A 13500-nucleotide genomic window follows, 5' to 3' on the forward strand; every position below is an offset into this window, starting at 1 on the left:
GACAAAACAGCAGTAATCCAAATACCAGGAAAAAAGGTTGAATACAAGCAAAAAAGAAATCAAACCACAGACAGCAGTGTAGCAAATGGTGCAACATGCAATCCTTGCCAAAAAATTGAATTCTTTTGCATAAATATGCATAGAGAGAAGGACTCCTATTAAAAACAAGGATTTCTAACCAACAGGCCCCAGGTTACAGCAAACCCTCCAAGACGATTTTATCTTGCTGGCCACCTCCATCCAGATCCCACTTTTTCAAGAGCTTCTCATACATAATCCAAGAGCAAACTCAGGGAAATGACCCACATTTGCTCATCTTGCCCAGATACCTTTTGCTCTTGCCCCTCCCTGTCACCTGTCCCAAGCACAGATCATTTAACACCTTGAAGGCACATGTGGTGACAGAAGGCAAGGACCAGGTGGCCCTTTTGGAAAGGAGGTAGCTACAAGCAGGTTCCATCCCGCAGAATTCATCCCCACAAGTCTCCTTGCTCACTTCCACAAAACACTTAGGAAAGAAGGCACCAAAGACTGCAGAAGCTGCTCCAGTGGTACCCATCTGCTTCCAGATGTTTTTACCTTCAGAGGCAGTGGGGAGCATGGATTTACCGTGTGGAAATGTGCACTTACATGCTGTGCATGAAACACACAATAAATTCAGCATTCTGGGGAGGCACAGGATCTATAGGACATGTGCTGCAGCCTGCCCAGGGGCAGCACATCCATGCTTTTGGGATTCACCAGCTTCAAGGCACACACATACTTGGCAACAAGCTCAGTTACACAGATAAAACCTCCAGGTAACTCCAGTAACACCAACAACCCTCCTCCACTCCCTGCTGTCAGGACACATCTAGACACATACACACACATGTTATATACATATACACAGACACATACATGCACCACATCTCTGGGTCAGTCACCAAGTCCATACAGGTATGTTACAAAAATGAGACTCAACTATTTTTTTTTTATTATGAAATTGCTTCTATTCTTATGAGAACTTAGTAAAAAAATCAAGGTTTCCTGCAAATGGCAGATGATGTACGGTACAAATACAGTGTCAGTACAAAGACTTTCCAAAGCCTGCAACAGTTTCCAAGAGAATCTCACAGAAATGAACTCTCTGATGAGTCTGTTCTAAGAGCTACCATGGAGCATAATTTGAAGAATATGCCAGGTAAGCAACCCTACAGAAATATGAAGCCTAAATAAAGTCAAGCAAGTAGCAGAATAGATGCACAGTCTGAGTAAACAACTTCAAATCAATCAACTTGGAGAAATATTGACCCTCACATCTCAAAGTCTGCTAAAAGATAAACCAGAAGCGTTTTAATGGTACTGAAGAGGAACAGCAGCTCGGGGTTGCCAGTAAAAGCAAGTCTGATGCAATGAATGAAATAATGAAGCTAGTGATCTTATTTCCTCCTCTAGACTTTGCAGCTATGAATCCATTTCATATTCCTTCAGCGTGAGAGAATTGAGAAGCATTAACTGTTGGAGGAACCAGAGGGACTGACAGCAGAGGACACCTTGCCAGCTCATGTAAATTAGCACAGTCCCTCTAAATATTAATGAAAGTTGACTTCAAAAAAAGCTATTTCACAGTTTCAATTAAGTAACAATCTGGCAACAGTGCTACAAACAAAAGTGAAAACAAATGACACCATACACAAAGTGCAAGCTAAGATGGAAGATCTGAGTCAACTGTAAACCAAGGCAAATCGAGTATAAAGAACTTGCCAAATAATTTGCCATTTCATACAACTGATCATGGACATGCTTCATTTACAGTGAAAATGAAAGAAAAAAATTACTCTAGAATGGGTGTGCAACGTGTTTACATCAAGGTAGGAAAAAATCCAAAAAATCAAAGCTTACACTAACAACTTCTGCCAAAAACCCAAAGTTACTCAAATGAAATTTGAAACTGATCAAAAAAGGAATGCACAGTGAAATTAAATATTTCAATAACTTGTATAAAGAGCAACCTCAAATAGAAGATAAAAGTAGAAAATACACTTTAACAGATAGTGGGAAGAATTTAGTACACTAAAAATAAGAACCCAGGGAAACAAAGGCAAGTAGTGAGAGACTTAAAACACTGCATAAATTTTTTTAAGTCAATCTGTTCAGGTTGGCTTTTTAAAAAAAAAGAATTGAAGCCTTTTAAAGACAAATTTTGTGCAAACTGAAGTAATTACACAGATGGCTGCTGGAGAGAAGGTAGTTCCTAATGTGTGAAAGTATGTGCAATTTAGATGGGGCAGCACACTCCAGGATGAGTGCCTGGCTGCATTCCAAACTGCAGGCAATAAGTCTAATATACACCCAGTGAAAACCTCATACCAGGATAACAAAAATGAACTGCAGCTTGAGGACATGCATTTTATTATTTTTCTCTAAGGATAATAATTTCAAATTATGAAAGAGTTCATACTTTGCTAACACCTATTATGCACTTCCTGATAAGCCAAAATAATTTTCTTTAAAAAACCCCCCAAAAATCTCACGTTAAGGTAACAGTAAGCAAAGATGGGAAAATTTGTTTTATGCAGTGTCTACCTACATAACTTTTTCTTTTCTGAAGCACAGAGAGGAAAGGAATACAGTCCTAGAAGTACTTCTTCCCAATAAAACTAAGGGATTTATACTCTCCATATAGGATTATCTGTTTGGCATTTTGTGTAAATACACATTTCTATGCAGTAGGCTGGGTATTAAATATCACTACACAGGGAAATCAGTGTAACATGTTACACTGAACCATTTGGGAGAAAAAACGCTACCAAAAGAAGAAATATTTCTTCTCTTAGGAGAATCTTAGAATGGTACAGGTTAACTTGCATTACACTGAGTGTGTAAAAGGTACTGGGAAAATTCTGCTTTCAAATGGACTCAAATCACAGGAACTCCTGAGGCTGGGTACTCTTGTCCAGCAGATCCACACTACTCAGGGCAGCAGTTGCTCACCTGAGTGCTCAGGAAAGGTGGGTGCACCATACAAAGCTCTCACCAAGATTTTCTAAGGTGGTACAGAACTTTTGCAGGTGCTCATCTCTCACAGGTGACATGTCACACCGTTTCCAAGCAGCTGTGTCTGTTTAAGCCAAGCCAATCACGGGCATGAATGATGCTACAAAGCACCAAAACTGCTCATGAACACAAGAATGAAAAGATACTTAGAGGAGTGCTGAAACAAAATGGAGTTATTCCAGTAAGAGACCCATCAATTCATTAAAACACAGGATTCGTATTCCTGTGCTAGCACAGTTTGTAAAGGGCTCACAGATCACCCCAGAAAAACATCAGCATTCTAGAGAGCAAAAGACTTCTCTGCCTTCAAGTCTAACGAGTATTTTCAGGTACAAATGTTTTCACACACTGCACTACTGGCACTTGTGTTCACATTAACAGCAAAATCATCTCACATCTTATTAAATCACAAGGGAAAAGAAGCCTTGTGTGATGACTGCAGAAAAATTCATTTGGTATTAAGGGATACTCCTCTAATTAATTAATGCTTTGTTCGGTGGCTAAATTGTTCCCAATGTAACAACTATAAAAACACGTACACAGTTTTGGTTTTTTTCTTTTAATTCAGTAGCATACAATCAAAAGCAAAGCAAGATTGGGCTACAGAATCTGCCTAGCAAAGTGAAAATGCTAGTTTAAATGTTAATAATAGATGCAGTCATTTTGCCCAGTAAACTTTAGAGACTGCATACTCAAACTCCTAAGGAGTTTCTGAGACAATCTGGGGAAACCCTAAGTTATTATCCATCCTTCAAGCTGGAGGATACAGCAGTTAAAATACAGTAACATGCCTTTAACACAAAAAGCATGGGTAATACTTAATGTATGTCTGTATATTATTAATCTTCAAAGACCTTCACTTTCAGAAATAGCTGAGGGAGTCACAGAGATGTGATCCAGCAAAAAACACTTCTAGAGGGAGAAAAGAAACTCAGGGAAGAGAGAGCCATTAAGGCCACTGAGAACACAGACACCACATTGACCCTGAGCTGAGAACAGTCAGAGGTAGGGAGAATCCCCAAAATTCATTTTTGCCACCTTATTCTCTTTCTTAACTGCCACTGTCAGAGACAGGCTGTTGGATTTTTGGTGCAATCCAGTTACAGCTGCTCTGATGTTCTTAAACTCAAGCATCTATGTAGAAACACATGTAATTCCTCCTGCATACGGTAGATATGGTTAAACAGTCACTCCAGCCAGGAGTATGTCTGAGCTGCTGCCAGAGATGGACTTCTCAAGGCAGGGTAAGCCTTGAGAAAGCCTTGTATGCTACAAATACAGCTTTACTCAGACTGGGAGGGAACCTCCAAGGTCACAAATCCCCATGTGCATGTAAGAACAGTGAGGAACATCCCTGATTTCTGGAAAGACAAGGAAGCACTGGTGGCACAATGAAAAATTCCATTTCAGCACACTCAATACTTGGATACTTACCTTAAAATGCCTGCTGGCATATAATGGAGCCATATTTATTCTGAACTATGTCTAATCAACAGCAAGATTACCTTTTATTAGCTGAGCATAAGCAGAGGCGGCAATTATGAAAAATTTTTTTTCCTCAAAATCAGCCTCTACTCTGTAGTGAACTGCTAACACCAATTAAGGGTGACTGGTAATGAATGGAATATTGGAGAGTCATCAAGGCATAGATCTGTTCATGTTTGGGTACTGAACACCTCCTAAAATTACTGACAATCCATTCTCTCTCATGTTCTGGAGGAACAAACCCCCTTTGCAGACAAGAAAGCAGAACTTCCATGTCTGGTTTGACCAACAGCAGCACAAACTTCATTACAGATAACTGGTCATAACTAACTCAGGAGAAATTTGCAGTCTGAACCCTAAACAAAATCTGATCTCATCACAAGCTCTTTAGTTCCCTGTCATCTTAACAGCAGGGTCAGAGACCAATGCAGAGATGCCTGAACATTTTAGCTACCAGTCAGTCTCTGCCTGGGTGGCTCAGCTGGAAGAGCAGAAGCTCACCCGAGCCTTCATTCCCACCACTGGGCAGCTGAGCACATGAGAAATGCTGATAGAGACCATTCTGCCTATGGAAGTTCAGAGTGGGGAAATGCAGAGGATATAGCTGTCACCATAAAAATATAACTAAAAAATAAGTATATGGAAGAGAAAAATGACAAAAAGCAGAAGAGTATCATGTTTGACTATGAACATAAAAACCTCAGAGTCTAAAGAAGTTCTATGAACAGTCTTAATGGAGTAACACTTGAAAATGTACCTGCAGAAAGCATGAGCAGCAGGTCATGTCACACTTCATACACAGAGAGCTGCTGACAGAACAACTCCTGAAGCACTAACTGTACAAAAGGTTACAGAGCAAATGAATACCAACTTAACGTGAGCATCAAAGAGATTTACAGAGTTCAAACAAGACACAAGCAGCACCTCATGACAGAGGCAAAGATTTTATGCAAAGAGCAGCCCTGGAGTTATGTATACTTGAAACACAAAAAATTAAACTGATTTTATTTCCCTGGAAGAAGAAACCTGCAACAAGCCTGAAGAAAAGTAGTAAATGAATCCTGCTGTGAGAAGCAAAATAGAGAAGCTTAAAAGAAGTGAAAATTGAATTCAGCTACAGACTTTCATGAACTGGCATCACAAAGCCAGAAAAATCTAACAACTAAAAAAAATTCTGAGAGCGAACAGCAGGAGCAGATAGATCAGAAATGAAAGCACATGATTTCCATGTAATGTCAGAACATATTAATTGAATTTTCCTGGGTTTTCATTGCTGGAAGCAAACTTGGGAGCACTAGAAAATAAGTATGTTCATAGTACAGGGAAAGAACTGAATACTGAGAAATAATATGTTCAGCCAAATACAAATATATGGCACTTGTTTGAAAACTGCAATACTGACAAAATTGCTAAAATGACACAAAAAAACCTGCTTCAAAACTATGAAAAACAAAAATGCCAAGCATTCCTGATTGTTACATCAAAATCCCTAAGCTATTATGGAAAAATACAAGTATAAAGAGAAGTATAAGTCTCGTTTACAGAACCCTGGTTTCACACAGGATTATTGTCCAAAAGTGCAAGTTAAAAAGTATTAAATCACATTTTAATTGCATTCTCTTTCCTACTATAGGGCTTCTTTAATTTTTAAAAATATTTTTACCAACGGTAAGTTTTTCAAAGGTGCCCAAGAGCGATGCATGCTCTTGAAACTAAGGCTCAAGTCATTTATGCCTGTTTGCATCCCAGGCCTTCCCTATTCCTTTACTATTTGTGTGTAATCTCTCCCCTGCTTAGACTGTGCTGTGCACTTTTCCTCCTGCCTGCAGGCTGGGCACATGTGGAGCATGTGTGTGTCTGTGCATATGTGATTTGTGGACACAGGTATGTAAATGGGAATACACAGACACACATCCACCCACACACGCAAATTCTCCACTTCTCAAAACAATTCCTTTGTATCTGAATTCCAAAGGTTTCTTAATGCAAACATGCAGACAATTTTTTGTTTGTATTTAATCTGAAGACTTGTGTCAGCATCTCTTTTGAAACAGAGAAAATGTATCAAAGTCAACTTCACACACACACACACGCAGAGTTATCAAATATCAAAGCAATCACCCATTCCTTTCTGTTTGGCTTCTGCAAATACCAATAACTCTAAGTCAACTATACTACATAAAGTATATTGTATGTTCTGCACCACAGTAAAACCAGAAAATAGGCTCCAGATGTTTCCTCAATTCCTGCCAAAAACAAAATTTGAAAAAGTGCTGAAAACCAAACAAAGTTGGAAGCTCTGTTGTAGGAAAAAAAGGCACAAGGAATCTGTAGCTTTGTTAGGAGTAAATTTGTTCTGTCTTCACCTACTAGATAAGAAGGGTCAATCCTGAATAAGTGTAAACACAGCAACTATGCAGAACAAAAATTCTCATTTCCTTTCTGTGTATTACTTCTTTAAAATTACATCTCAGACTTTCCACAGATTCGAGACAGAAAATTTTCAACAACTTTCATTCATTTGCAATACTTGATTCCTCTGGGATTTAAACAGACTTAGCTTTTAGCTACACTAAAGTAATATTGAGAATGGGACTTGGCACCTAATTCCCCTAATTTGTAATTTTCTCATGTTAGCACCAAAACAAACTGATACTGCCTAAGTCCTGTGTTATTGAAATGCAAAGTAAAGCAGGTTTGCTTAAACAATCCTTGAGAGCAGGAATGACTGTTGGCTTTGGACTGCATGGGCTGAAGAGTGTTTTGGGCCCATTGTTTCTCCTTTGAGTACCAAAACCAAGAGCTGCAGCACAGCAGCTTACTAAAACCCCCAACACTGTCCAAACCAATCCTCTGTGCAGCGTCCTGAGGTGACATTCACCTGGCCCCATACATCCTGTACAGACCTCTAACCTGATCAAAACATAAGGGGGTAAGAAACATTTCTAGAGGCAACTAGAACCATCTTATTTATTTTACAATGAAAAATTTGCCTTCAGGATGTATCCATGTTTTCCCTCAGACTCAGGGAAAGTCTAGGCAAATAGTTTAGCCTTCATCTGTTGCCGTGATGGGGACAGCAGGAATACAAGTTCCAGTGCAAAGGGCTCCAAACTGCTTGTGTGAGCAGGTATTCTTGGAAAAAGAAGTGAACAAAGAAGGCTTGGATCCATCCTTATTTTCATACACTTTTTCCCCATATAAAACTTGCTACAGGATATTCTTTAACAAACTGCTTAATACCAACATTTATTTTTAACTTAGGAGTAATGAACAAAATAATGGAGAATTTGAAACACGTGACTTTCTGCCAGATCTGTTGTTCTTCAGAAGGATACACTACAGCCCTCAATCAGAGCCCACTCAGTCCTGTACTTTATCATACACAGTCTGTGGGACCAATGCAGTCATGAGAAAACACCCGTTTACAAAAGCACAGCTTAGACTGGACTGCAGTCAGGATACACGGAATTGTGAGGGGGAACACAAGGAGACATTTTACCTGCATAGCACTCTTTCCCAGCTTAACCACCTCAAACAAAGTGACAGGGTCCCCTTCTCCGTTCTGCTGCGGGTGGCCATTGGCTCTCCCACGAGTGGCTCCTCGAGCTCCAGCGTCGGCACGCCCCTTGTCCGCTGGAGACTTCCGGGGTTTCTTAGTGGCAGACTGGGCAAAGAAAACCAGCAGAGTGAAAGTTTATTATAGCTACATCTGAAATCAGCCAGCGTTTCTTTAGAAATGATCCATAAACATGACATGGTTACACCCTCACACACAGTTATACCCACAAGGACCACGGGATGAGCCAGGCTGGAAGGCATCTCCAGCCTGACCTCCTGCTCAAAGCAGGCTCAGCTATGAAACTCAACCAGGCTGCTCAGGGCTTTATCCAGTCAGGTACATATAACTTTATTTATCAGTAGCTGTTGAGGGACTATTTAAAAGCCACTGCCATGCCAAGGTAAGTAGTGGTGAACTCTCAGTGCTGGAGTAGTTGGTTTGTGTCAGTCCCCGTATGAGTCTTACACAACACAGACATTGAGAATAACTGGTGATCCTAACTAATGATCTAAGACAGAAAATTACTGAAAATACATTTGCCATATTAACATTCATTTTCTGTATTTTCATTTTCATGTAACTTTTATAAGAAACTGTGTACACAGTCAGCTCTTCAACACAAATCACCAAATTTGTACAGCCAGATTTAGTAAATCACCATAACAGCCTCTTGCTTCAAATTTTTATGAGTTAAAGCATTTTCCCTTTGAGTCTAAATTATTTAATGTAAATTTTCTCTAGGTTCTTCAAGGTTTTAATCAGGTGGTATAGACACCACCTGTAAAGGCTCACCTACTGAACAGTTTGCTCTGAATTTAGGTCACTTGTGAAACAGAAACAAAGAGAGTTCTGGGGAAAATAACATCAGATTTCTTACTTCCATATTCTATTATTTCTCCCTACTGTGAGGCAGACAAAAGCAAAATCTGCTGTTTTCCACAGAACAATGAAGCTATTTTGAGGAATTATGTTAAAGAAAACAACACACAAGCAAATCAAAGACTACATTTAGGACAGTATCCCCATGGCACCGTTTACTCGAGTACCCTGTCAGCTGAGTTTCTGCTAAAGCTTTCAGTAAAGAACACAAAGTCAACCTTTTCGGTTGCATACTCCAGTGCAGACACTTTGAGAACTTTACTGCAGAGGTAAGGGATCTAATTTCTAGCAGAGAGCTGGTAGAAGACAGCCCTGCAGTCCAGCTTTCCCCGTGCTTTAAGAGGGATCACTGCCTTAAAAGGGGTGGGGCCAGAGGGCCAAAGCAAAGGGCAAGGTAGAGTGCAACTGCCTCTTGCAAATATTCATTTAAGGACTTGCATAGAAATGCAAGCTGGAAAGCTTAAAATAAAGGTACAATCTCTGTGAAGTTTTTTGGATAACATTTGCACTTTGGATCAAAAGAGTATCTCTCTCAATGAATTTTTAAATATGTGCAAAGCTGCCTGTAACAGCAAGAATATTATCAACATATGAAATGTTTAAGTTCTACTGAGTTCAAAATAGACACATAATCACTATTTATTAAAATGGGAAAGAACTAGAAGTAAATTGACTCTTTTGAGCTATATAATCCATGCACTTACTCCATCTGGGAGACAGTAAGCACTTCACCTAGCTGCAAGGACTGCTAAATGAAAGCTTGAATGCAAACTGATGCCCTCCACAGAAGCTAATGCAAGCCCCCTCTACACTCAGTTTTTCTCAACATGTAATTGAAAAGGAAACGCTGCGAGGATGAAGGGAAAGGAAGTAAGAGATGGATGTGAAATGCACATATCCAAAGCTACCTTGTTAATGAAAGCAATGAGAAAAGCCATCTGTTTGAGTACCTGAGTATGAGGACTACGGACACAGGCTCAAAATGTGTAATCACTAGGCATATAAATGCCCATTTCAAATTCCCTTTGTCAGGTATCCTGGGAAAAGGGAGGTGCTTTGACCAAGGCTCCTAGTTTGAATTGGAAGGGTGAGATCATCACTGAGCCCTCAGAAGAGGTACAGAAATAACTGACAGATGTACTTCTGACAAATTACTGGACAAAGCCAGATTCTTCAAAGCCAGGTTCTTCTTTTCAATATCCTGGCCCTGAATTAACACCAGATATATTACTGAGTCTACTTAAATAAAATTTCTCTCTGGTGTACATTTTCTTTTGACAATGAGAACATCTCTCAGAGTGGAGAAAACAAGTCTTGCATCTAACAAAAGCCATTCTGTATCCAAGCTGGGGGTAGCCAAATCCAGATGCAGGATCTGTATTGAATCCTGCCTCTAGAGACAAAACAAGTAGACAAGATGCTCCACTCAAAACTGAAAATAATCCAAAATGTGAACTTTCTGAGCTAGGCAAGGATTAACATGGTCTTCAGGTGGAAAGGCACTAGCAAAAGGGCAACCACCCCTCAGCACTTCCACCCAGCAGGCATCTGGCAGGAAGCCCAAGCTCAGTCTCACTCCAGAGTGTGAATATGAAAGCAAGCCACATCTAGGTCCTCCAGCAACTCTCTGGTGCACTGAAGTTTTGCAAGCACAAGGCACGTGGCATTCCCTCAGTCGTTAACACACAACATTACAATGCAGCTGCAAACATTATTTGCACACAATGTCTCCGAATCTACAGCAAGAAACTCTGCAGGCCATGTTGACAGGTTTGAGATTCATACAGGTTCCTGCCTCTGAGCACAAAGTTCAGTAGGAAATCCTACTTCAGAAAGACCAAAGAGACCCATCAGCCAACTGGAATAATCCCCCCAGGGGTTCCTCAACACTGGACACTTCCGATTCAGCTGGACAGGGTGCTAGGGCATCTTTTCTAGATCGTGCTTTTGCCAGACAAGGCTGAACAAAATGATCTGTGGGGTCCCTTCCAACCTGGTATTCTATGATTCTGTCCCAGGATGGAGACATCCTCCACCACCACTGGAGCAAGTGAAGGAAAAGGAAGGACTGGGACATCCACAGAAACACAGAGAAGACTCATTCATGATACAGAGTATCGGTGCCATATCTCCAAAGGCAGGGTGCTCTTGGAAATGGAGTTGCAAAAAGCCACAAATCTAAAAATTACATTTGGAATTGAGGATGCCAGACACAGGTAACTGTGCATCCCAGAAAGGAGATGCATGCACTCACAGGAAAGGGTGATCCTTCTGCAAAACACAAAAAGCCCCATTCTCTTACACCGTGACAAGCTTCCACACAGAAACAGCCCTGCTGAGGATGAGTGTGGCCCCAGTAAACCTGTCAGACTATCACTGACAGCTGTAAAATGAGATGTTTCGTAAGATCAGAGTGCATTTGTAGCAGGTCTGATCCTGTGGATCCACCAAATGCTCATCACAGGAAAGCACAGGAAACACAGAAACTCTGAATCCTAACAGAAGCAACAATTGTGATTATTGCACACCACTGTACAGCTTTCAGCCAGAAAGTTCCCCCCCTGAAGTGGGTGAATTAGGACTCCCAAAGGGAGGGATAAAGCAGCATGACAAGATAAGAATGCTTGAGGCTTTTTAATCACACACCAAAAAGGTGCTGCTTGGAGCTGAGAGGCTGCAGCAGTTGCATTTATGATTTCACTCTGAAACCCAGGACAGTTGGGCTGGTGTGGTGTCAAAATGGACTGAGGTGCCAAATGAAAACAGAAATTACTGATGATTTTTCCAATCTGTGACAACAAAAGCTGAGGGTTTATATACACCAGCATTAGGAAATTCAGAAGTTCCAGAACATGCCACAGAAGCAACAACCAAAAATGGCCATATTGATGGTCACATACCTTACCTGTTGCTTTAAGGCTTAAATGAATGCAAACAAGAAACAAAATACTCACCTTGACTGCAATTAAACTAAAAATTATGACAATTCAGGATTTGGTAACAAATTAGCTACACAATACTTTTCCTTTCATGTCTTTAAAATTATCGTGAAGAAAATAAAAGTGACCCACATTTGTAAAATCAAGTAATACAGTGAAAATTAATTCACACACTACCAAAAAAAAAGTGAAAGTGGCTCGACATTTTCCATTAACATTCCCCAAGTTGATGGGATGCAGTTCACAAAGAAATAAAGGCAGTAGAAGGCCTAGAGTCAGTAACTCTGCCTAACACACCACCTGGAAACAATGACCTGTATGCGCATTCACACCATGAGGCATTTAGAGAAATAAATACCCCATTTCCCAGGGAAGGTGGAAGAAGCTTTTTAACCTCCACTTGAGTAAGACTGAAGGACTTGCCTCTCCAAGGCACCAGGCCCTCAAGAGGCCTTGTGTTCTAAGTTCATGTTAAGTGGAAGAATGGTAATGCCTGAGGTCTTTCTGAATTAATCCCGATCAAAAAAAGACTATGACACGTTTCATACCATCATCATGTTTATCTGAGAAGGTTCTTGGATTCCAACAGTCCTTTGGACTGTATTGGTCATAGAAACAAACAAGGTGCTCCCTGTGAAAAGTCTCATCCTGCAAATAAAGACAGGTGCAGGTCCCCTAACAGCCAGTGCATCCAGAGCTGCTTCAGCTGCAGCACTCGTGCTTTAGGACACAAAATGCAGAGGCAGTGCTGGGGAGTGGTGGTGCTACTTTTCACCCTTATTTAAAAATCTATCCAGAGCTCTAAAAGTCATCTTAAAGAATCAAGAGAGTATGCTATAAATGCTTGAATGATTTCAATTCTTCTAGCTGAGGCAATTCCTACCAAAAAAGGATTATTTCCACAGAAACATGAAGAATAGACTAGATTGCCAAAAATACAAGAACCACACCATCAAAAGCTTAAAAGGAAAACTTCTAATGCTACAGGTGACAGGACAGAAAAGTCTTCACAAAGATGCTATAGATGCACTGCATTTCTACTGAACTGCAGACTTCCCTCAGTTTTAAGGGACAGACCTAAACCATCAGGCAGGCAAGCTGAAACAGGACACTGATGTAAATCACACCAACCACAAACCTCCACTGCTATGAAAAGAAATTCTTCTAAGAGGATTCCTCCCTGTTATTAATCAGGACACGTATGACTTGGAACTAGAAGCAAAACTCAATCCCCTGCTGTATCTAACATCTATACTGCAAGATTAAATAAGGCCAGGAATCTGCTGCAAGGTTAAAATTTCCCATATGAATGCATTGTGGTCTGTCTCCTCCATACCAGAAACTACAAAAGGAGCTGAAAGCAAAATTGTACAGGCTTTTCTGGGGACAAAAGCATCAGAAGTGCCTTGTTTCCTCTTGCTTTAAGTGGAGAAAGACACACTGCGGCTCTGAGTATGGGATGAGAGAGAAACCAGCAGAGATCTCCAAATTGCCACCTCTGGAACAGACAAACTGATGTTTCTCCCTGTCCTCTGAATTACAGATGAAATCTGTCTGCTCCTACTTTGAATCGGAAATACAGCCAGGGATCTCTCT

General features: G+C 40.5%; 1 protein-coding gene across 5 annotated transcripts in view; it reads right to left on the bottom strand.

Moving 5' to 3' along the window:
- STAG1 (stromal antigen 1) overlaps positions 1 to 13500 on the bottom strand; it is a 177267-nt gene that overhangs the window by 113396 nt on the left and 50371 nt on the right. For 4 of the 5 annotated variants that reach the window (XM_032120069.1, XM_032120068.1, XM_032120065.1 and 1 more), the window contains exon 4: positions 8027 to 8206. In XM_032120069.1, coding sequence (XP_031975960.1) covers positions 8027 to 8206 — 180 coding nt within the window. The remainder of the gene's footprint in view (positions 1 to 8026; positions 8207 to 13500) is intronic. The other variant, XM_032120070.1, reaches the window with a different exon arrangement.

Source organism: Corvus moneduloides, chromosome 10 (genome assembly GCF_009650955.1).
Source record: "Corvus moneduloides isolate bCorMon1 chromosome 10, bCorMon1.pri, whole genome shotgun sequence".
Lineage (NCBI taxonomy): Eukaryota > Metazoa > Chordata > Aves > Passeriformes > Corvidae > Corvus > Corvus moneduloides.